Consider the following 25733-nt stretch of genomic DNA (forward strand, 5'->3'; position numbering starts at 1 on the left):
TTTTTTTTACAGTTGAATTTTGAATTTTAAAGAGTCAAAATTGAGGATAAACTGTTTCAAAATTTAATTTGAATTTTTTTTGTGTTTTCTCCTCTTTTAAACCGTTCAATTAAGTGTTTTTTTCATAATTTATTCTCTATAAAAAACCTTCCGTAAAAGGAAAAAAAATGTACGACGGAATGACAGACAGAAATACCCATTTTTTAAATATATATATTGAGTCATTTATTAAAGGTAAATTGAGCAAATTGGCTATTTCTGGCAATTTATTTAAGTGTGTATCAAACTGGTAGCCCTTCGCATTAATCAGTACCCAAGAAGTAGCTCTTGGTTTCAAAAAGGTTGGTGACCCCTGATTTAGACACTCTTGAGTTTTGCAATGAGTTGATGGTGTAATGTCAGGTCCGAATCGACCACTTAAAGCAGTGGTTCTCAAATGGGGGTACGCGTACCCCAGGGGGTACTTGAAGGTATGCCAAGGGGTACGTGAGATTTTTTTTAAAATATTCTACAAATAGCAACAATTCAGAAATCCTTTATAAATATATTTATTGAATAATACTTCAACAAAATATGAACATAGGTTCATAAACTGTGAAAAGAAATGCAACAATGCAATATTCAGTGTTGACAGCTAGGTTTGTTGTGGACATGTTCCATAAATATTGATGTTAAAGATTTCTTTTTTGTGAAGAAATGTTTAGAATGAAGTTGATGAATCCAGATGGATCTCTATTACAATCCCCAAAGAGGGCACTTTAAGTTGATGATTACTTCTATGTGTAGAAATCTTTATTTATAATTGAATCACTTGTTTATTTTTTAACAAGTTTTAGTTATTTTTATATCTTTTTTTCCAAATAGTTCAAGAAAGACCACCAAAAATAAATAAATGATAAATGGGTTGTACTTGTATAGCGCTTTTCTACCTTCAAGGTACTCAAAGCGCTTTGACACTACTTCCACATTTACCCATTCACACACTGATGGAGGGAGCTGCCATGCAAGGCGCTAACCAGTACCCATCAGGAGCAAGGGTGAAGTGTCTTGCTCAGGACACAATGAACGTGACGAGGTTGGTACTAGGTGGGGTTTGAACCAGGGACCCTCGGGTTGCGCACGGCCACTCTCCTACTGCGCCACGCCGTACACTGTACACGCAAACACCTCATTTAAATCGGGCAGGCTGCACTGCTTTTGCACTTATACCAAGTTGCGTGTACCACTAATAGTACACACAATGTTATAGTTTGCACATGCTATTCAGCTTGTCTTATGTGGATCTTTGTAGATCAGGTCCAAACTGTAGTAAAAGAAAAAAGCCAAATATTTAGTGTGTTTGCTGCCTTGAAAAGTTAAGAATTTGCGTGAATTTCAATTTGCAATCCTAACTATGTCAGGGTAAAATGAGCAATATTTTGCACTGTTATAACATTTGATGACATAGTGCTGTATTTGACTTCTTTATTTCTTTTTTCAATCAAAAATGCTTTGCTCTGATTAGGGGGTACTTGAATTAAAAACATTTTCACAGGGGGTACATCACTGAAAAAAGGTTGAGAACCACTGACTTAAAGCACCCGAGTTACCGTAATATTTCAAGACTTTGCGCGCAAAATTACTTCGCCAAGGCGTCTTACTTTGAAGGCTGCTATAGGAAGTGACCGCGCTGCCGACGCGTGGCTTCTCTGTGAGGCAGTCAGACAGTGAAAGTGAAGGCGGAGACCAAAGGCTGCACAGACAGCCTCCTCTTCTGGATCACCGAACAACCCCCCCTTAAAAAAAACTTGGAAGATAGGAAGGAAGATGGGCTTAAAGCAACATTTTTAGGCGCTTTTTTTGTCAAGTATTGTGGTGTTTTCTTGAAAACACTATACGAGTAAAAAAAAAAATCATCAAAGTTGAGACACGTGAATCTACCGGCTTTTTTGCGCCAACCCAACGTGCGGATCCACTTTTCCCCTTAACGCCAATGCAGTACAGTGCAATGGTACGTGGATTATTACTGTTTTATTCCGATCCGTAGTGTTATTATTGAGTGTCAGTGGCCAAGTTGAAAGTCGGTTTGCAGGGTTTTTTATCTTATCGGGCGCTGCTGTTCATTAACCCACTTTGGTTCTGCTCCAAAGTCCACAAGCATTCTCAGGAGCGCCGCTGAGCATGTTGTGAGAGACAAGGTGCCGTGCATGCTCGCAGGAGGAGGAGGAGGCGGAGGAGGAGGAGGAAGAGAAGGAGGAGGAGTGTGTCATTACGTGCTGCAAAAAAAAAAAAAAGTTGTGTGTGTGATTTGCTGGATGCAGGAGCAGAAGGTGCGCCACATATGAAGCCGAGCAGAGAACATCCCACACTCCGCCATGCGTGCGCCACCGCATCACTTTTATCAACAATAGCAGCTGACTTTGTCTTTCTTTTGAACTGACTTTTTTTTTTTGTTTCTGCGGAGGAGACAATCTTTTTGGACTTTTTGTAAGTTGATGGATGTTCGGGGATAATTTTTTCTCATTTGGCGGAGCTCGCCCTGCAGGAATGGCGCCATAGACAAGTCCGCACCGGAACCAGAACCTTTTCACTTTTCTGTGCGCAACTGTCGTCATGTATTCTCCGATTTGTCTCACTCAGGTATTTATCTACTCCAAAATATATATTTAGAGTCACATTCAACAGTGCAATACGTTTTCATAACATGGTCACTACTGCCTACTTTCTCTTGTTAAATTCTTATTAAATTCTATTTTTATTCCCATTGTTGCTTTTTATTTTTTTATTCTTATTGTAATATTTCTCTATTTTGTTTCCATTTAAAGCCCCATTATTTACTTTTAACTTTTTTTTTTAATTGATCTCAACTCTGTACACTGCTGCTGGAATTTTAATTTTCCTGAAGGAACTCCTGAAGGAATCAATAAAGTACTATTTATCTATCTATCTATTTAAACTTGTTGTATAACTTCTTGCACTTTTGATTTATTTACCTAATACAATGCACTTTAATTCGTTCTAATTGCAAAATGCTTGTCCTTTTTAACCTCATATCCCCCCTTTTTCCCCATATTAACTCACTTTTACTTGGCATAATTCAGCAGATGCTCTTAGCGGGCCACGGTGAAGCTGTTTAAAAAGAGATTTATAATCAAATTAAGGCAGGCGTCTTTAAAAACTGTAAACTTCCTTTTTAATTACTTTGATCGTAACTTAACAGGGGAAGTTGTTCTGTTAGTTTTTTTTATAGTAAAAACCCCAAATCCTTCCGCATTTGAACAACAATAATTATACTTTTAGTGCTTTGTTTTATCTCATTTAAAGTGATCTAGCACTTTCAGAGAAGAATGGAAATTTCAACCAAATTTAAAAAGTAATACAAATGAAATGTGATATTTAATAAACCCCTTACAAAGTCTGCATTTTCCAGTTCTTCATTACTGACAGCTCGTCACTTCTAACCGACAGCAGCTGCCATCAGCAATATGAGTTTTTTAAAGGCACTGTAAATGCTTGAGGTTTCTATTAAAAGTACATTTAGCTTTTTTGAAAGAGCATGTGGAAGTTGGAATGCGTTCCTGAAAAGTAGAACTAACGAGACATTGATGTCGTCCTTTTTTGGAGACGCCGTCCTTCCGTAGATCGTTTGCGACCCCGTGGACTGTGCAGCCCCTCTCCACCTGGCTCTCCATCTTCTCCGTCCTTTTGTTCTGTGCGAATGAATATATGTGTCGTGGCCTCCAAGTGATGCGTCACCATGTCTTCTCTCCCCAGGATGAGTTTCATCCCTTCATCGAGGCCCTCCTTCCTCACGTCCGCGCCATCGCCTACACATGGTTCAACCTGCAGGCCCGGAAGCGCAAGTACTTCAAGAAGCACGAGAAGCGGATGTCCAAGGACGAGGAGCGTGCCGTCAAGGACGAGCTCCTGAGCGAGAAGGCCGAGGTCAAGCAGAAGTGGGCCTCCCGGCTGCTGGCCAAGCTGCGTAAGGACATCCGGCAGGAGTACCGTGAGGACTTTGTCCTCAGTGTGACGGGCAAGAAGCACCCGTGCTGCGTGATCTCCAACCCGGACCAGAAGGGCAAGATCCGTCGCATCGACTGCTTGCGGCAGGCGGACAAGGTGTGGCGCTTGGACCTGGTCATGGTCATCCTCTTCAAGGGCATCCCTCTGGAAAGTACCGACGGCGAGCGCCTGGTCAAGTCACCGCACTGCACCAACCCTGCACTTTGTGTCCAGCCTCACCACATTACCGTGTCCGTCAAGGAACTGGACTTGTTCCTCGCCTACTATGTCCAGGATCAAGGTAAGACCTCTCTACAACTCAGTGTGTGTGTGTGTGTGTGTGTGTGTGTGTGCGCGCGTGCAAGGGGCCTCGTTGTGCTTTATATCTTCAATAATATTGCGCTGCATCTCAATTTCACTCGTTTATTTTCATTCACACGCATAAATACTCACACCCACAACGTACACACATTTGCCCCAATTTTACTGACAATATTGCAGCACTTACAATATTTGAAAAAAATAATACAAGGCATTCCTTAAAAAAATTCCACTTTGTCAGCAAATTAGAACAATATTCCTAATATTTCCCAGGCATTTCTGGCTATTCAGAGATGCTTATATGAATAAAAATGATATTGCTTTATTGGGTAGACTCAAATATTTAAATATGTGTGTCGCCAGTAATGAACTAATTTAGTAAGCATTTAAATCTAATATTGCTGCTTAAAAATATTAGTCATTTTTATTTCTCTCACTGTGTGGGAGAAAAATCTTTAATAAATACATTACTTATTTAGATAAAATTTGTCATACTAAAATGTATGAAAATTTCCCTACACAGATCAAATAAATGAAATATTTATAGGTGGAAAATTCAGCATTTATACATGGAGGGGTAAATAATTTTTTTAATGTGTGTGTGTGTTAAGGGATAATTGTAAGAATGTCATTTCTATTTAAATGCAGCATTGTTTCTTTGCAAAATAAACCCAAACACTTTTAAAGAAGGCTTATTTCTTGGGCCCAAAGATGGCAAATTAATTCTATCGCCATGTTTTCACCTTTTTTTAAAAATGTTTTTTCTTGATCCCAAGTGGTGCTCTTAGCATGCTGGTATCAAAGCTCTGCCCGCAAATGCTGCGCTTTTTGGGCCAGAAAGGGTTGCCGTCAGCGCTCGTGCATTGTGGTCAAAAGCTCGAGCACCATTTTGAGTTTTGATACCAGGGGGACGCAGACGGCACCCGCAAGAATGGTTGCCAGTGGCACCGGGGTTGGCATCAGAGCCTCTTTTGTGTCTTTTGTGGGGACAATGCCAGCGCTTTCTCCTTTGCACGTTGCATCTGCTGCAGCTAACTCTTTTTTTTTTTTTTTCGCCATTGTGATTAGTCTTTCTAAACAAATAAATAAAGACTTTGCATTTTTTGACCACAACAAAAATAACCCAACAACACAGTGGTCTCTTTCAGCGGGCACCTCGAGGCAGTGCGGCTATATTGTGCCGAGTGTGCGACACTGCGGCGCCATTTTGTTTCCGCGCCGTGCCAAGGAGGCAGGCAACCCAGCAAAGCCCATCGTGGCTGTTGCAGAGGTTGTTTGCGATGTTGGCATCGAACCTTCTTTGTCTGCCTGCAGCATGCCTTTGATTCGTCGGTTGGCATCCGCAATGCAGCTTTGGCAAGTTTTGGCACTACGACGGCGTGAAACAAACAAATGAAACACCAGCAAGAGTGCGATGCGTGTGAGACGCTCCTATATTTTATTTTTCCAGAGTGCCACTCCATGCCCCTTGCCCACGTCAATGCCCGCTGGGAGGCAGGGTTGGCGAGGGGTGGGTGTTGTTGTGTGGCGTTCAATGCCAGTGTTTCCTCTTGGTTTACAGCTCTGGTGCACAAATTGCGATCGCTCCTGCAAAGGGACGTTGACCACATTTTATACCTGCAAGAGTAAATCTGCGTACAAAATAAAGAACATAATTTAAAGACATAATTAATAGGCTGTTATGTAAGTAGGATAAATAAAATAAGATTATTTGATTAGCTTGATAAACAAAATTATATAGACATGTTCTATGTGGGCATCTTTGAACTGTGGCCTGGCACATCACAGAAACTACAATACTGTTTTGTACTTTACAAAAGCTCGGAAACACTGATTATGCCAATTGGAAGACACACACACGCACGCACACACACACACACACACTTCTATCATCATCATCATAATTCTTATTAAACGTTTGGACGCAGCCTTGCCCTCCTTACTTCATGCAGATGCACTTTGACAGCCCTGCAACATAGTTGTCATGTCAAGGCACGCTGGGGCGCCGCGTTATCTCCCACACCAACGCATTAACCTCGTGCGGCCGTTAGCCACCAATAAGAGAAATTCAATCCCAAATTAACACAAATGTGCCTAACACTTTCCCCATGCTAGCCCTAATGCAAATTTGTTGCCCCATTTGAATAAGTTGTATTTTTCTTCGCAGGGTCAAATGACACAGAATGAACCGAGCTTTCATGTACAGATGCCACCTAAATAAATCCCAATATCGTGCAAAAGCTTTTTAATTTCAGTAGTGTATTTCAGACTAAGATAAATATTAAAGGCCCAGGAAGTTTGTTTTGTTGTTAATTAGCTGACTGGAGCATGAACCAGTAGTTTTTGACAATTTTTTTTTTTTACATTTTACGAGATACTGAACGTGGGGTTTTTATTAGCTTTAAAGGCCTACTGAAACCCACTACTACCCACCACGCAGTCTGATAGTTTATATATCAATGATGAAATATTAACATTGCAACACATGCCAATACGGCCTTTTTAGTTTACTAAATTGCAATTTTAAATTTCCCGGGACTTTTTTCTTGAAAATGTCGCGTAATGATGACGTGTATGCGTGACGTCACGGGCTGTTATGAATATGAGCGCTGCGCACACACACACAGCTAAAAGTCGTCTGCTTTAACGGCATAATTACACAGCATTTTGGACATCTGTGTTGCTGAATCTTTTGCAATTTGTTCGATTAATATTGGAGAAGTCAAAGTAGAAAGATGGAGTTGGGAAGCTTTAGCCTTTAGCCACACAAACACACGGTGATTCCTTGTTTAAAATTCACGGAGTTGAAACTTTACTATGGATCACAGCGGACATGGATCCCGACCACTCGTCAACCAGCAGGTTTCAGTGAGAAAATTGTGGTTAAAAAGTCGCCACTTACCGGATATCAGCTGCCGTCGACTTCCTTGAGACATTGCGCGTCAACACTCGGCCGTGGACGTACACTTCCGACTATCAGGTACTGTTAAACTCACTAAAACACTAGCAACACAATAGAAAGATAAGGGATTTCCCAGAATTATTTTAGTAAATATGTGTCTAAAAACATCGGAATCCGTCCCAATGCAATCGTGTTGTTTTTTTTTTTTTTTTTTTTTTTTTTCTAGTCCGTCGCTATCAATATCCTCAAACACAAATCTTTCATCCTCGCTCAAATTAATGGGGAAATTGTCGTTTTCTCTGTCCGAATAACTGTTTTTGTTGGAGGCTCCCATTAAAATCAATGTGAATATATGAGGAGCCATCAACATGTGACGTCATCATCTGCAACTTCCGGTAGAGGCAGGGCTTTTCTCCAGTTGCGAACTTTATCGTGGATGTTCTCTACTAAATCCTTTCAGCAAAAATATGGCAATATTGCGAAATGATCAAGTATGACACATAGAATGGACCTGCTATCCCCGTTTAAAGAATAAAATCTAATTTCAGTAGGCCTTTAAACTACAATTATAAAGAAAAGAAGAGATACAATCTTCAGTCTTGGGTTCAATCCCAGGCTCGGGATTTTTCTGTGTGGAGTTTGCATGTTCTCCCCGTGAATGCGTGAGTTCCCTCCGGGTACTCCGGCTTCCTCCCACTTCCAAATACATGCACCTGGGGATAGGTTGATTGGCAACACTAAATTGGCCCTAGTGTGTGAATGTGAGTGTGAATGTTGTCTGTCTATCTGTGTTGGCCCTGCGATGAGGTGGCGACTTGTCCAGGGTGTACGCCGGCTTCCGCCCGATTGTAGCTGAGATAGGCGCCGGCGCCCCCCGCGACCCCAAAAGGGAATAAGCGGTAGTAAATGGATGGATGGATGAATATATGGAATATAATTATTTAACTTTTTGAATTATTCTAGGGAAATGTTTAAACATATGCAAATAGATTTACATGCACATGTAAAAGGGGTGTCTACAAAGTAAACGGCCCGATACGGAACCTTTCTATTGCTCTCTATGATGGTGGTTGTTGGTTATAACTGTTGGAGGAGCGATCGCTTTCCAGTGGAACGTGCACATGCGTTTGTGTCTGTCTTGTGTGTTGCTGGAGGAAAAAGGTCACGGTCAAGCGGCTCCCCATGACTCTGAAAGTTAACACCCCCATAAACTGTCATTGGCTGGGTTTTTCACAGCGTAATGTTAGTTCGGACGCCCGCTTAATGGAGACCTTGTTTAACGAGCGGCTGCCTTAACCTTTGGCCCCCAGGGGCGTGACCCCCTGCAAGGAGACATGTCGGGCCGTCCTGTGAAGTTTAATTGAGCAGAGCACATCAGTAAAAAGTGGGCCCGGATCGTAAGCCTGCCTCGTTGAACTTTGGGGATTGGGGTCAGACCGCAGAGGTCGGAGGGGGATCAGCGACACGGCTGGTGCGGCTGGTGGTCCCCTTGTTTCGGTGGCCTAAGTGAAGGGGAGTCAGTCACCCCGTGAGCCGCTTGCATCTCGTTTTCCGCCCGGCTGCTTTGCGGTCAAGGCGGCCGTGGAAGGAGAGACCTGACCTCTCATCCTCCTCCACCTCCTCCTCCTCCTCCATCAGGGGTCGCTCAGCATCTTCTTCCCCGGCCACTCGGGGGACCTTGACAGCGAGCCAGATAGAGGTCTGAGGTCTGGGCTCTTGCCAGAAACTTGTCGTAATGAGCCACTTCCCGGTCTTGGTAGCCGCCTTTCATGTTTTTTTCTTGTTGTCTTGTTGTGAGAAAGGGATTCCCGATGAAATGAGCCTGAGGGGGGGTAAACTTCTAGAAAGGCTTAGCAAGTGAACTGTTCAACCCCGCGCTTAGCTGCCTTATTAGTATGCAATAGAGCCGGCGGTGTCTGGCCACCTCTATCTCAGAGCCATAACCTATCGAACACATTCCCTCAATCTAATCCACTTAGAACTGCCTCCCCAGCTTCACCGCTTGCCTTATTGATTTCCGCTTCCCACTCAATGTCTTCCCGATCCTTTTTTCCTCTTAACCCCAGCAGCTATTTTTTGCCGTCTCTCTTTCTTGCATGCATTGCCCTTTCTTCTCCCCCCTGCTGCTCTTTGTCGAATGCCACACCGGTCTGCGGCGCAGCCGTGTTCAGGCAGACATTATTAGCCGCAGTGCATACCTCTGGGCTTAAACGGGCCCCGTTAGCTCCGTGTGTGTACATAAACCTCCATGGAGACGAGCTAACTCTGAGCACAGGCCATGAAGAAATGTGCCTCTTCAAGAAAATTTACTACCGCCTTCTTTTTCCTGTTTCATTTTCTCGTGTCACAGCTGAGGAGGGGAAAAAAAAGGGTCCGTGGCTTTTCTCTGAGACTTTGCTCTGAAAAGCCTTTTCTTGTCTCGTTCAGCTGGAGACGCCACTCGGTTCTGCTTTGGTCGGCCACACTTGGTTAAGGGCTGCAGATTGTGTCATTAGTCTACGCTTAAGATCGACGCTTCCCCGCACTTTCCCAGGCTTTTCGGGAGGACCCCCGAATGCATTTCAAATCCCCCCGAGGCCACTTGACTGGAGGGCCGGCACCTCCCACTCCTTCCAGATAGATTTCCCCAACCCCCACGCTGTCTGCCGGTCCTCCCCAAATGAAGACAAATGGGCACATTCACCCCCTAAACCAGGCGTTAGACTGTAGCTCACTGTCCTGCCTGTGTACAAAAGACTCCTCCAGCCACTCTCCATGTTCTGTCCTATCAGGATGTGCCCGCGAGATGCTAACTCATCAGTTATTCCTCAAGTCGTCTGTGAAGCTTTCCGAGCAAAAGCCAATCCCTTTCACCCAGGGAAAAAAAATGGCATAGTTGGGGAACTTTACGCAGGGACAGACAAGCAGAGTGGTTGCCCAGGAGACTCCGGAGACCCCCACCCTGCTTTGTCCCGTCAAAGTCTTTTGAGCGGAGACAGGGTGGATCAGTGGCACAGAGTGATGCTTGTCTCGTCCTTTGTAAGGCCGTACAGTACGACCCATCACTGTCACCGCTACACAAGAACGTCCTGCTGCCACTGCCACCGTGGCTGCTTGTGCCAAGTGTGGTTTGGGTGGGCACGTTTTGCTCATTTGACTGTCACCCACCCCGGGATTGTGCTCTTGATCCACTTATTACATTTGCATAAATTGATTAACGTAGACTTAAACAAGTTGAAAAACTTATTCGGGTGTTACCATTTAGTGCTCAATTGTACGGAATATGTACTGTACTGTGCAATCTACTAATAAAAGTCAATCAATCAATCAAATTGTAATTCAGCACTTGTCCAACATAACAGACGCCATCCCATACAGCAACATAAAATTAAAGGACGTTAAAGGACTCATAACGTCCTGATGACCGAAAGTTTTCTTGTACTTTTTGATCATGAAAATAAATCTGGCACCCTTTATATCAGGGGTCACCAACCTTTTTAAAACCAATGGCTACTTCTTGGGTACTAATTAATGCGAAGGGCTACCTGTTTGATACACACTTAAATAAATTGCCAGAAATAGCCAATTTGCTCAATTTACCTTTAACTCTATATTATTATTAATAATTAATGATATTTATCTTTGTGGAAACACTGATCATCTTAATGATTTTTCACAATAAATATATATTTTGATGACATGTTTTAAATAGGTTAAAATCCAATCTGCACTTTGTTAGAATATATAACAAATTGGACTAAGCTGTATTTCTAACAAAGACAAATCATTATTTCTTCTAGATTTTCCAGAATAACATTTTTTAAATAAATTCAAAAGACTTTGAAATAAGATTTAAATTTGATTTTACAGATTTTCTAGATTTGCCAGAATATTTTTTTGGAATTTCAATCATAAGTTTGAAGAAATATTTTACAAATATTCTTTGTCAAAAAAACAGGAGCTAAGATGAAGAATTAAATAAAAATCTATTTATTATTGTTTACAATAAAAACAAAACAAAAATTACTTGAACATTGATTTGAATTGTCAGGAAAGAAAAAGAAGGAATTTAAAAGGTAAAAAGATATATGTGTTTAAAAATCCTAAAATCATTTTTAAGGTTGTATTTTTTCTCTAAAATTGTCTTTCTGAAAGTTATAAGAAGCAAAGTAAAAAAAATAAATGAATTTATTTAAACAAGTGAAGACCAAGTCTTTAAAATATTTTCTTGGATTTTCAAATTCTATTTGAGTTTTGTCTCTCTTAGAATTAAAAATGTCTAGCAAAGCGAGACCAGTTTGCTAGTAAATAAAAAAAATAGAGACAGCTCACTGGTAAGTGCTGCTATTTGAGCTATTTTTAGAACAGGCCAGCGGGCTACTCATCTCGTCCTGACGGGCTACCTGGTGCCCGCGGGCACCGCGTTGGTGACCCCTGCTTTATATCAATTTGTTTTGAGTACTCAGGAGATAACTAATTGTACTTGGAACTAAGTTTGGGGGGTATATTTTAGAAATAAACATATATTTGAGAAATTACCGTCATACCGGTATCTTTTGATGTGCCTTTGTTACGACTGTTTGCGACCGGGGGCCTTTACGCACAGCTGACGTGCCCGCACCGTGGCTACGGTGGCTGGCGGGGGCAAGCGGCAGCTCCTCTTTATTAACCAGAGGTAACAGAAGCCGGTAACAAGATTCAACAGAACAGCTGTCAGAGCCGACAAACTGTCGCTGCTAAGTGCTAAAGCTAACAAACAAAGTTAATATGAAACCCTCGCTGACGTCACACATTAGTTACTTTCCCTCGAATTTAATTGAATTTATTTAAGAGTAGTTCCATTAGTAGTTTATTAATTTTTTTGATATAAGTAACAAGTAACTATAATTAATTGCTTTTTAAAAGTAATTTTCAGACTTGGTAGTAACATTAATGTAGTATTGTTTAAAATAAACACTTTGCATATTTTGTTTAAGATACCGATATATATCCAGGGTTTCCCCTTAAAGCAATTGAATGTGGCACGCCGCCACAGCTTTTTTTTTATTATCGCCACACTTTGAAAATCGTATTGTTGTTTTTTTGCTTGAAAACAAATTAAAGCAATGTATTGTAGCCCCCAGAAGAAATCACCCAAAGCCGGGCGCTATTTTTAACTTTTATTAACAATCATATAATAACAAACAGCAAAATTCGAACAGGTTTTTCCAACCGTGCAAACATTTTTGTCTCGTTGGTCTGCGCTTCCCCAGGCACACAACACTTCCTTATTTTCCGCCAATCACTTTTTTGGCACGATGGTTTGTTTGGGGAAAAAAAACAATCAAATCCAAACCACACAGGCCTAAAATAGTAACACCAGCTGGTCGTTACAGTATGAATTGATATATATAGACTATTATTTGTGCACTATTGACAAGTGATGTACCGAAACCGAATGTAAACAAAACACACGCCATTGTCCAGAGCGTTGTCAGCATATCAGCAATGTGGACATGATTTTTATATATATTGCAGATATACCCGCGGACAGCAATCTACATAATGTGCAAATATTAAGAGGACAGTGGCGGCTTTTAAGAAGAGAAAGTCCAACTAGAGCAACAGTGCCGAAAAGTGTGACGTCATGTTCACTTCAGCCTCTTTAGTCAGGAACATCGAAGAACAGAAGTAGAGTACCGTATTTTCCGGAGTATACCTGTAAGTCACTCTGGAGTATAAGTCGCGCCTGCCGAAAATGCATAACAAAGAAGGAAAAAAACATATATAAGTCTCACTGGAGTATAAGTCGCATTTTTTGGGGAAGTTTTTTTTGATAAAATCCAACACCAAGAATAGACATTTGAAAGGCAATTTAAAATAAAAAAAGAATAGTGAACAACAGGCTGAATAAGTGTACATTATATGACGCATAAATAACCAACTGAGAAGGTGCCTGGTATGTTAACGTAACATATTATTGTAAGAGTCATTCAAATAACTATAACATATAGAACATGCTATACGTTTATCAAACAATCTGTCACTCCTAATCGCTAAATCCCATGAAATCTTATATGTCTGGTCTCTTACGTGAATGAGCTAAATAATATTATTTGATATTTTACGGTAATGTGTTAATAATTTCACACATAAGTCGCTTCTGAGTATAGGCCGCACATCCGGGCAAACTATGAAAAAAACTGCGAATTATAGTCCGGAAAATACGGTAAGTACATGCTATAATAACACCATAAAAAGATGCTACATTTGTTTCTAGTTGTTTTAAAAAAAAACAAAAAAAAAAAACTTATTAAAAGTCTCAAGACACTTGAAAATATGGCAAAACAATAAAAAAAAAAGTTAATACTAAAAAATAATGACAGTTTTTAACGTATGGGGGCATGGCCAATATGATGTCATCACATCATTTGCCTAATCATTGAGGATGCACATATTTTCTTTAAATAAGGCTAAAAAAATGTACATGCATTTAAAAACGAATCAGTTTTGTTAGTAATTTATATAACTTGGGCTGTAAAGTGATATCTTTTTTTTATCAGATTAATCAAACTATTGAGCTGTGTTTAATCACGATTAATCACCGGCCAATCTACCTGCCGCTGGTTACGGTGGGTGGATCAATGTTTTTCGATGGCCGAATTTTTGATGCATCACTAGTCAGTGCAGGGGTTCTCAACCTTTTTTCAGTGATGTACCCCCTATGAACATATTTTTAATTCAAGTACCCCCTAATCTGGGCAAAGCATTTTGGGTTGAAAAAAAGAGATAAAGAAGTAAAATACAGCACCATGTCATCAGTTTCTGATTTCTTAAATTGTATAACAGTGCAACATATTGCTCATTTGTAGTGGTCTTTCTTGAACTATTTGGAAAAAAGATATAAAAATAACTAAAATTGTGTTGAAAAATAAACAAGTGATTAGAATATAATTAAAGATTTCTACACATAGAAGTAATCATCAACTTAAAGTGCTCTCTTCAGGGATTGTAATAGAGATCCATGAACTTAATTCTAAACATTTCTTCACAAAAAAAAGAAATCTTTAACATCAATATTTATGGAACATGTCCACAAAAAAATCTAGCTGTCAACACTGAATATTGCATTGTTGCATTTCTTTTCACAGTTTATGAACTTACATTCATATTTTGTTGAAGTGTCATTCAATAAATATATTTATAAAGGATTTTTGAATTGTTGATATTTTTAGAATATTTAATAAAAATCTCACGTACCCCTTGGCATACCTTCAAGTACCCCCAGGGGTACGCGCACCCCCATTTGAGAACCACTGCAGCAGTGCGTACATAATAGGCTATATATATATATCTACTCATGATATTTTCCTGACGTTATTAAAGCCGTCCGTCCTTCCTCAAATGTGGGCGTGGTGAAGATGACAGACTTTTCTCACGCTCGGTGCTCATGAATAGGCTTGAGAACATGATTAAAGAATCCATCCATCCATCCATCCATTTTCTACCGCTTATTCCCTTTCGGGGTCGCGGGGGGCGCTGGCGCCTATCTCAGCTACAATCGGGCGGAAGGCGGGGTACACCCTGGACAAGTCGCCACCTCATCACAGCACTTTTGCATAATAGAGGCATCTCAAAGTTGGATCTATTAGAGGGTCTTCTCGTAAAGCTGACCAAAGTAAGAGCTGACGTGAAATTTTGTGGAAGTGAGAACGCACTGAAAGCTTGTTCCACATTTACCCAGTCAGCTTTGTAATTACATTACCCACAATTACAGTCTCTAAGAAAAAACACATCTCCATCCCTGCGTAAAATGTTATAAAGCGCCTATAACGCCAATGAAATGTATAATGAGATATCAGCGGAGCATAATAGTCCCTCTGTTGAATCCATAAAATGTTTTCATAGCTTGGTTTGCACCCGGCCGTCACTTCCACTTGTTGACTTGTTGATAGACGACACAACCCCCGACTGACCTCCGCTCATCGTCCATGGGGGGATGCGGTGCTTGGGAATGTCTTCATCGGTTGCGGCACACCAGACGTCTCCGCCTCGCCCTCCAGAGACACACACACACACACACACACACACACACACACGCAAACACACACACACGCACACACACACACACACACACACACACACACACACACACACACACACACACACACACACACACACACACACACACACACACACACACACACACACACACACACACACACACACACACACACACACACACACACACAATCTTGTGTAAAAACCTCTGGCTGTAACTTGGGGTTGCCATATGTGTCTTGTTAAGGGCAGTTATGACAAATGGCAGCAGCTGTACAAACTAATCCCTCTGTAGCTTTCACACATGGCGCCCAATTAACAATGGACCACTGTGGGGCCCTAATCCACGCCGCAGCCATCCTCTGGTCCTGTTTGCCGAGCCAGCTCCGGCCCGGGAGACTCTTCTTCTTCTTTTTCTTCTTCTGTGAGCTCCGCGCACATGAACACGGCCTTGGGTCGGCCATCTTGTTTGTTTCGTGATCTTGATCTCAGAGCGCTTCGGAGGCCTGTGGGATTGGGTTGCAGCACCTCGGTGACGGAATGTACATTTGAGTGTTTGGGAGCGCCTGCGAACTCTCATGGATCTCATTCGTGGGCGCTTGCATTAAAGACACGTAGCTGCGGTTGATAGATTTAGCAAAGTGGTTGCTGCGTGGGTGGGTGGGTGTTTTGTGTGTTTTAGCGCGTGTGTGCGTGATACAACCCTCCCTTGTCAGTTGGAATATTTCCAGCGCTTGCGTGATGATAAACTGTTATTTCTTAGGGGCCTCAGATAGCTGCATGCCTGACGCAAAGAAAGTAATGTATAGTAGGAGTATGCAATCACGCTGCATGAATAGCCTGCGATATTAAATCACAGAGACTACTTCAAAATCTGCTTATGGAGTTGGAGACTTTAATGACGATGGTTGAAGGGCCAACATGATCCCTCTGCCAGCAAGTGAAATCCGAGTCTGAATCCGAGCTGTGCTATCCGCCATGTTGTTTGTATTAGCATCACTGGATGACGTCACAGAAAAATGGACGATGGCTTCACAGATAGCGAAAATCAGGCACTTTAAAGCCTTTTTTCGGGATATTCCATGATGGGTAAATTTTGAAAAAAACTTCGAAAAATAAAATAAGCCATTGGGAACTAATTTTTATTAGTTTTAACCCTTCTGAAATTGTGATAATGTTCCCCTGTAAACAACTGCATGAGGGGCGAGCAGAAAAATTAAAATGGTCAGGGCGCGATCCTGGCAGACGGCGTTATATACAGTCGTGGTCAACAGTTTACATACACTTGTGAAGAACGTAATGTCACGGCTGTCTTCAGTTGCCAATCATTTTTTGTGATAGAGTGATTGGAGCACATACTTAAAACGTTCATGAAGTTTGGTTCTTTTATGAATTTATTATGGGTCGACTGAAAATGTGAGCAAATCTGCTGGGTCAAAAGTATACATACAGCAATGTTAATATTTGGTTACATGTCCCTTGGCAAGTTTCACTGCAATAAAGCGCTTTTGGTAGCCATTTACAAGCTTCTGGTTGAATTTTTGACCACTCCTCGTGACAAAATTGGTGCAGTTCAGCTAAATTTGTTGGTTTTCTGACATGAACTTGTTTCTTCAGCATTGTCCACACGTTTAAGTCAGGACTTTGGAAAGGCCATTCTAAAATCTTAAAGGGGAACATTATCACAATTTCAGAAGGGTTAAAACCAATAAAAATCAGTTCGCAGTGGCTTATCTTATTTTTTGACGTTTTTTCCACAATTTTACCCATCCCTGAATATCCCGAAAAAAGGCTTTAAAGTGCCTGATTGTCGCTATCTGTGAAGCCATCTTCCATTTTCCTGTGACGTCATCCAGTGATACAAATACGGCAAGATATAGCGACATTAGCTCGGATTCAGACTCGGATTTCAGCGGCTTAAGCGATTCAACAGATTACGCATGTATTTAAACGGATGGTTGGAGTATGGAGGCAGATAGCGAAAACAAAATTGAAGAAGAAACTGAAGCTATTGAGCGAATAGCTATTGACGCTATTCGGCCATGTTTGCCTTAGCATCCCCGGTAAAATGTGCAGACCAACGATCGGAAGTTTCTCATCTTGTGACACTGGATCAACTTAAATCCATCGATTTTTAAGTGTTTGTTTGGCATTAAATGTGGGTGGAGGGAAACGCTGGATGTAAATATAGTTTCAAATGTACATACAGCTAGCCTAAATAGCATGTTATCATCGATTAGCTGGCAGTCATGCCGCGACCAAATATGTCTGATTAGCACATAAGTCAACAACAGCAACAAAACTCACCTCTGTGATTTCGTTGACTTTATCGTTGGAAAGTCAACGATAAAGACATGGCACATCTCTGTGCCATGTCTGCCTTAGCATTGCCGGTAAAATGTGCAGACACTCCGGCACATTCAATGGGGTCTGGCGGCAGTTTTATTTGACTTTATCGTTGGAAATGCATCTGCTTTGAGTGTCGTAGGATATCCACACAATCTTGCCATCTTTGTAGTAGCATAGCTTTCGTCGGTAAAGTGTGCGGAACAAATGACTGACCATTTCGTCGGCTTTCCCCACACCCTCGTATTTTGAACAAATTTCGTCCAATTTCTTGCCACTTTCGCATCTTTTGGCCAGTGGTGCAACTTGAATCCCTCCTTGCTAGTGTTGTTACACCCTCCGACAACACACCGACGAGGCATGATGTCTCCAAGGTTCCAGAAAATAGTCGAAAAAACGGAAAATAACAGAGCTGAGACGCAGTGTTTGTAATGTGTTTGAGAAAATGGTGGCTTTATTACCTAGGTGACGTCACGTTCTGACGTCATCGCTCCGAGAGCGATAAATACAAAGGTGTTTAATTCGCCAAAATTCACCCATTTAGAGTTCGGAAATCGGTTAAAAAAATATATGGTCTTTTTTCTGCAACATCAAGGTATATATTGACGCTTACATAGGTCTGGTGATAATGTTCCCCTTTAATTGTTGCCTGATTTAGCCATTCCTTCACCACTTTTGGCGTGTGTTTGGGGTCATTGTCCTGTTGGAACACCCAACTACGCTCTGGGCTGATGATTTTAGGTTGTCCTGAAGAATTTGGAGGTAATCCTCCTTTTGCATTGTCCCATTTACTCTCTGTAAAGCACCAGTTCCATTGGCAGCAAAACAGGCCCAGATCATAATACTACCACCACCATGCTTGATGGTAGGAATGGTGTTCCTGAGATTAAAGGCTGCACTTTTTCTCCTCCAAACATATTGCTGGGTATTGTGGCCAAACAGCTCAAGTTTTGTTTAATCTGACCATAGAACTTTCCTCCAGAACGTTTTATCTTTGTCCATGTGATGTCAGAGTCAAGTATGTGCTGCAATCACTCTATCACAAAAAAAAAAGAGTTGTATAAATTATTGGAAACTCAAGACAGCCATTACATTATGTTCTTTACAAGTGAATGTACACTTTCTGAGCTCATGCAGAAGAAAAAAAGTTTTTTGGTCATCTTTAGTACAATTAAACGCACGCTGGCTCTCTGTCAATGCAAAAAACCCCGCAGTTTTAAAAAAACAAAAGAGGAATGCATTATGCAAAGAAGATGATTGACATTATTCAGTACGTTAGTGGCTCAATGAATCAATTCATTAAAATGGATGAAGTCAGATGAGTAAATGCTGAAAATATCGATCGGCCGCAGCCAGACGCACTTTTCTTAATGTATTACTTACTGGCTGGCTCTTGCAGGCGGGCTGATTTGATGGAAGGAGCCGTATAGGAGCCAGATGTATGCGTATATATAAATACTCTATACGACTTGACAAGGGCACTCGAGGCATGTACACCGCCTTCCTACCTTCCAAAAGTGAGTACACGCCTCACATTTCAAGCATTTTGCCGTACAGTAATACCTAAACTTACGAGTTTAACTGGTTATGTGAAGGTGCTCTTAACTCCAAACACTTGTACCTCAGCACTGACCACTGAAATTAATTGAAGTTAATTTAATTGGTGCCTTGGCTGGCCAAAACAGCACCGTTTTAAAATGTAACATACCTTTTTTTTTTTTTTTTTTAAAGAAAAAACTAACTTTCGGATAAGAAATATTGTCAACAAACAATACAGTAAAATTTACTACAAATGTACTACTAACCACTACAGTAGTTTTATTAAGTAACGTAATAATAAAGAATAGAATTTACCTAAACTTTTGCGGTACCTCTTTCCAGTTGCTTTTTCATCAAAAACATCGTCAAGCAGCTTTTTCATATTTTCCTGGATAAATGCCTGCTGCTTGGATTTTATTTTAACGTCCTGTCCAGCTTCTTCTTCTTTTCAGCATTGTTCTTTTTTCCCATGGTTGGAAAACAAAGTTATAGGGGAACATTATCACAATTTCAAAAGGGTTAAAAACAATAAAAATCAGTTCCCAGTGGCTTGTTTTATTTTTCGAAGTTTTTTTCTAAATTTTACACCTCCCGGAATTTCCCTAAAAAAAGCTTTAAAGTTCTTGATTTTCGCTATTTGCGATGCGACCGTCCATTTACCTGTGACGTCATACAGTGCTGCCAATACAAACAACATGGCGGTTACCACAGCAAGATATAGCGACATGAGCTCGGATTCAGACTCGGATTTCAGCGGCTTAAGTGATTCAACAGATTACGCATGTATTGAAACAGATGGTCGGAGTATGGAGGCAGATAGCGAAAACGAAATTGAAGAAGAAACTGAAGCTATTGAGCGAATAGCTATTGACGCTATTCGGCCATAGCATGGGTGTACCTACTGAAGTGGCCCATAGCATGGCTGCCTTATTAGCATCGCCGGTAAAATGTGCGGACCAAACGATCAGGACTTTCGCATCTTAGAGCAACTTAAATCCGTCGATTGGTAAGTGTTTGTTTCGCATTAAATGTGGGTATCTAGTTTCAAATGTACATACAGCTAGCGTAAATAGCGTGTTAGCATCGATTAGCGTAGCATGTTAGCATCGATTAGCTGGCAGTCATGCCGCGACCAAATATGTCTGATTAGCACATAAGTCAACAACATCAACAAAACTCACCTTTGTGATTTTGTTGACTTAATCGTTGCAAATGTATCTGCAGATTATCCGTACATCTCTGTGCCATGTCTGTCTGTGCATCGCCGGTAAAATGTGCAGACACTCTGGCACATTCAATGGGGGTCTGGCGGAAGATTTCTTGCCAGTGGTGCAATTTGAATCCCTCCCTGTTAGTGTTGTTACACCCTCCGACAACACACCGACAAGGCATGATGTCTCCAAGGTTCCAACAAATAGTCGAAAAAACGGAAAATAACAGAGCTGAAACCCGGTGTTTGTAATGTGAAAATGAAAATGGCGGCTGTATTACCTCGGTGACGTCACGTTCTGACATCATCGCTACAAGACCGACAAACAGAAAGGCGTTTAATTCGCCAAAATTCACCCATTTAGAGTTCGGAAATCGGTTAAAAAAATACATGGTCTTTTTTTCTGCAACATCAAGGTATATATTGACGCTTGCATGGGTTTGGTGATAATTTTCCCCTTTAAGTTGATCTATTGCTATAAGCTGATGCTAGCGGGTAAAACCAGATATTAGTTCGGCTCTTTGGGCGGCTGCTTGTAACGAGACCGTGACATACCACCACCTTGCTGGACTGTAAGCAAGGTACTATTTACTTGATACGCTCTTGTGTTGCCAGCCATTTAGACAGTAATGTCTGTGTGTTCATAATACATCTATACTACTATACAAGCTGTACACTGACTTCATACTGTCGTGGGCAAAAGTTGACTTACACTTTTAAAGAACATAATGTCATAGCTGTCTTGAGTTTCCAGTAATTTATACTACTCTTATTTTTTTGTGATAGAGTGATTGGAGCACATACTTGTTGGTCACAAAATCATTCATGAAGTTTGGTTCTTTTATGAATTTATTATGGGTGTACTGAAAATGTGACCAAATCTGCTGGGTGAAAAGTATACATACCGCACTGTTAATATTTGGTTTCATGCCCCATGGCAAGTTTCACTGCAATAAGGTGCTTCTGGAAAGCTTCTGGTTGAATTGTTGACCACTTCTCTTGACAAAATTGGTGCAGTTCAGCCAGTGACGTGCAGTCACGTGCCATCATGGAAAGAAAAAAATGTAAAAAGAAAAAAATATGTATATTGTTATATGTATCCAGATATTATACTATAAAGTTATTTTCCATTTAACTTCACCAATTTTAAATTATTTTTTATTCAAAATCGCTTAATTTTCACATTTGCCGTTCAAATAATGAGAACAGATTTGCGGTAAGTCACAGCCAGCTGAGCCTCCCCGTGGATTGCTCAATGACTCGGCTAACTGCTGTCTGCTGTGCAGTGAGACCGTATTGCTATGTGAATTATATTATACATTTCCATAGTTTAGTTAGCTGAGGTATATAATGTACAGTGTATGTTGTCAACAACTGTATGTGTGTAACGTATTTCTTGTGCTGGGTAATCATAAAACGGCTGCGAAACACGTACAATGTGAGGCACCTGTTCTCCGGCTTCCTGGTGGTAGAGGGCGCTAGTGATCCCAGAGATCATTCTTGCAATACTCGGCTAAGCCTGGGGACATCTGAAGCCGGTATGTTTTAAAGTTGTCGTTTGCCTGCATATTGTAAAAACAACCGTCCAACATTTTACAACTAATTGTAAACTTATAGGTGCCGACCATCAGGGCCGAGTTGCGACGAAAGAGTGTGTTGATGTTGAAATATTAAGCCGAGTTGGTAAGTGAATTTGTTTGCTAATAGTAGCTACTAGCCATACCCATGTATTTTCTATGGGCGGTGAGCATTGGGTTTTAATCCCGTTTCCTCCAATGTTTCTGATCCGATTGAATTTATATTTATGTCGAGTCTTTATTTTGGGTACTTAAATATGGTGACTGAGTATTGTGGCGTTTTAAGGCCATCTGCATTCTTTATGCTACAGTAAAGACAATGAATGAACACGGCCGCTGGTGTGCGGTTACACTTGTCATAGTGACAATATTGTGTACTGTCGTGTTTGTTATTTTGTTCATACATGTGATTATTTAATATTTTTAATGTTAGCAGTATAATCGCTAATAATGACAATAATAAGTGTAGTTTATTTATACTATACTAGCTAAAATACCTGCTACATTAAGTTAAAGTACTAATGATTGTCACACACACACTAGGTGTGGTGAAATTTGTCCTCTGCATTTGACCCATCCCCTTGTTCACCCCCTGAGACGTGAGGGGAGCAGTGAGCAGCCGCTGCCGGGAATCATTTTTGGTGATTTAACCCCCAATTCCAACCCTTGATGCTGAGTGCCAAGCAGGGAAGAATGCTGGTATGAGCTTTTAAATATAACCCGTTAACTGCTGCCAATCAAATGGTGAATAAGATACTCTATAGCAGGGGTCACCAACCTTTTTGAAACCAAGAGCTACTTCTTGGGTACTGATTAATGGGAGGGGCTACCAGTTTGATACACACCTAAATAAATCGCCTGAAATAGCCAATTTGCTCAATTTACCTTTAATAAATAAATAAATAAATATATATATATATATATATATATATATATATATATATATATATATATATATATATATATATATATATATATATATATATATATATATATATATATATATATATATATATAATAAAAATTGGTATTTCTGTCTGTCATTCCGTCGTACATTTTTTTTCCTTTTACGGAAGGTTTTTTGTAGAGAATAAATGATGAAAAAAACACTTAATTGAACGGTTTAAAAGAGGAGAAAACAGGAAAAAAATGAAAATTAAATTTTGAAAGATTGTTTATCTTCAATTTCAACTCTTTAAAATTCAAAATTCAAGCGGAAAAAAAATGAAGAGGAAAAAACTAGCTAGTTTGAATCTTTTTGAAAAAAATAAAAAAAGAATGTATGGAACATCATTACTAATATTTCCTGATTAAAATTAATTTCAAAATTTTGATGACATGTTTTAAATAGGTTGAAATCCAATCTGCACATTGTTAGAATATATAAAAAATTAAACCAAGCTATATTTCTAACAAAGACAAATCATTGTTTCTTCTAGATTTTCCAGAACAAAAATTTTAAAAGAAATTCAAAAGACTTTAAAATAAGATTTGAATTTGATTCTACAGATTTTGTAGATTTGCCAGAATAATTTTTTTGATTTTTAATCATAAGTTTGAAAAAATATTTCACAAATATTCTTCGTCGAAAAAATAGAAGCTGAAATTAAGAATTAAATTAAAATGTATTCATTATTCTTTACAAAAAAAAAAACTTGAACATTGATTTAAATTGTCAGGAAAGAAGAGGTAGGAATTTAAAGGGTAAAAAGGTATATGTGTTTAAAAATCCTAAAATCATTTTTAAGGTTGTATTTTTTCTCTAAAATTGTCTTTCTGAATGTTATAAGAAGCAAAAATAAATGAATTTATTCAAACAAGTGAAGACCAAGTTTTTAAAATATTTTCTTGGATTTTCAAATTCTGTTTTAGTTTTGTCTCTTTTAGAATTAAAAATGTCGAGCAAAGCGAGACCAGTTTGCTAGTAAATAAATAAAATTTGAAAAATAGAGGCAGCTCACTGATAAGTGCTGCTATTTGAGCTATTTTTAGAACAGGCCAGCGGGCGACTCATCTGGTCCTTATGGGCTAGCTGGTGCCCGTGGGCACCACGTTGGTGAGCCCTGCTCTATAGGGTTCATATGTTGACAAATCTGACTGTGATGAAGTCAGTGCCTCACCAGCCATGAACCTCACCGCACGTCACTGAGTTCAGCTAAATGTGTTGGTTTTCTGACATGGACTTTTTTCTTCAGCATTGTCCACACGTTGAAGTCAGGACTTCAGGAAGGCCATTCTAAAACTTTAATTTTTTTACCCAGAAGATTTGGTCACATTTTTAGTATACCCATAATACATTCATAAAAGAACCAAACTTCGTGAATGTTTTTTTTGTGACAAACAAGTACAGTATGTGCTCCAATCACTCTATCACAAAAAAAAAGAATTGTAGAAATTATTGGAAATTCAAGACAGCCATGACATTATGTTCTTTACAAGTGTATGTAAACTTGCAATCACGACTGTTTACTGTCAAGTTTACTGTCCGTAGATACATCGTCGTAAAAAGTATTGCTCGTCGAGTATCATGTGTCAATGAATGCTAACTGTAGATTTAATGTAATGTAGGGTAAGTTATCTTTTCTTACTCCTCCCTTTTGGCAAATGTACTTATTCTAATGCCTTATCAGTGAGAAAAGCTACGTTGTTTGTCTTCAACGGTTTCCCACTTAAACGGCAAAAACAGCCCAAGGATGTCAGGGGCGGGGGGGTGTACAAAGAAGACAGTGTTTGGAGGACGAGGGCCTCAAAACAACACAACAAAACTAAACAAAAGTAGATTTTTCCATTATGGCAATCAAAGCAATTTTATCAGCAATCAACATATTGTCACCCTGAGACAGAGGCAGAAGAATGGTCCATTGACTGATGCTGCCTGCAAGACCCAGGCGCTGATCTTCCCAAGAAAATCCCACTGTTGCTGTTTTTTTTTCTCCTCCCACCCCATGTATGTCTCAATACTTGGAGGAAAGCGAGAAGGAGTTGGGGGAAGGGGGGGGGGGGGGGGGCAGAACTGGCGATGGCTATACGAGTGTGTATTGTCAAAAGTAGAGCCCGGGCGACTCTGCGCTCCCATGCTGGCAGTTTAAGGCTGGAGGGGGGCTATTGAAAAGACAGAGCCGTCACCTGCCAGACTGCTGGAATGTTAATGCCGTGGCTCTGATAATTGGATTTTGTACACACCGTCTATGAGGAACGTCCAGCAGCCCTCCCCCCAGCCCCCCCCATATTGTTGAGCTCAGCCGTGGACTCTCAATAGGGCTTGTCTATGTTTATACAAGCACTCATGTCTCAATAAAGACTGTTTACAATGTGTGTGTGTTGGACTTCTGAACCCAAGTGTGTGTGTGTGTGTGTGTGTGTGTGTGTGTGTGTGTGTGTGTGTGTGTGAGTGTGTGTGTGTGTGCCAAGGCGGCTGCAGTTTTCAAAAGGGGAACGTGCCAAACCCTTACAAGTTTTGACAGATATTGAGCAAAAATAACTGGACGTGTTCAAGGAAAGCCAGGTCCACAGTGAGGTCCAATTGGTGGAACATGTGCACGGTCGAGGATCATTAGGGAAGTTATGGCTCTCGTTTGCATCCGAGGGGGAGTGTGTGAGGGTCTGGAATCAGGCCGGGAGCTGTGACGCACTGCTCTCCCTAACGCGGGCCTCTCCTGCTATTTCCACCCGGGCTGCAGTGGCTCGAGCTAGTTAAACGTCTCCACTGTGCTGACCTCAATTCTTTATATTCACCTCAGAAGACCCTAGCTGTAGTCAACTAAATGTGTCTTTTTTTTCATCCTATGCCTTAAGCATGTGTTTTATGTGGGCATGAGGAAGCACCAATTTCGTT

General features: G+C 40.5%; 1 protein-coding gene and 1 long non-coding RNA gene across 9 annotated transcripts in view; one reads left to right on the top strand and one right to left on the bottom strand.

Annotated features, from left to right (window-relative positions):
• Window positions 1-1743: 1743 nt before the first annotated feature.
• The window catches only part of LOC133560769 (nuclear factor 1 B-type-like), a 161859-nt gene continuing 137869 nt past the window's right edge, over window positions 1744-25733 (top strand). For 4 of the 8 annotated variants that reach the window (XM_061913670.1, XM_061913676.1, XM_061913673.1 and 1 more), the window contains exons 1-2: window positions 2001-2619; window positions 3754-4285. In XM_061913670.1, the coding sequence (XP_061769654.1) occupies window positions 2593-2619; window positions 3754-4285 (559 nt within the window). In that variant the 5' untranslated portion in view covers window positions 2001-2592. The other 4 variants (XM_061913674.1, XM_061913675.1, XM_061913671.1 and 1 more) reach the window with 3 other exon arrangements.
• Window positions 5716-19138, bottom strand: LOC133560772 (uncharacterized). Its single transcript, XR_009808519.1, has 3 exons — window positions 18956-19138; window positions 15142-15222; window positions 5716-5892 (listed from the first exon to the last, which is right to left on the bottom strand). It is a non-coding gene; the product is annotated as an uncharacterized LOC133560772 (long non-coding RNA).

This window comes from Nerophis ophidion, linkage group LG10 (genome assembly GCF_033978795.1).
Source record: "Nerophis ophidion isolate RoL-2023_Sa linkage group LG10, RoL_Noph_v1.0, whole genome shotgun sequence".
In the NCBI taxonomy this organism is placed as follows: Eukaryota; Metazoa; Chordata; class Actinopteri; order Syngnathiformes; family Syngnathidae; genus Nerophis; species Nerophis ophidion.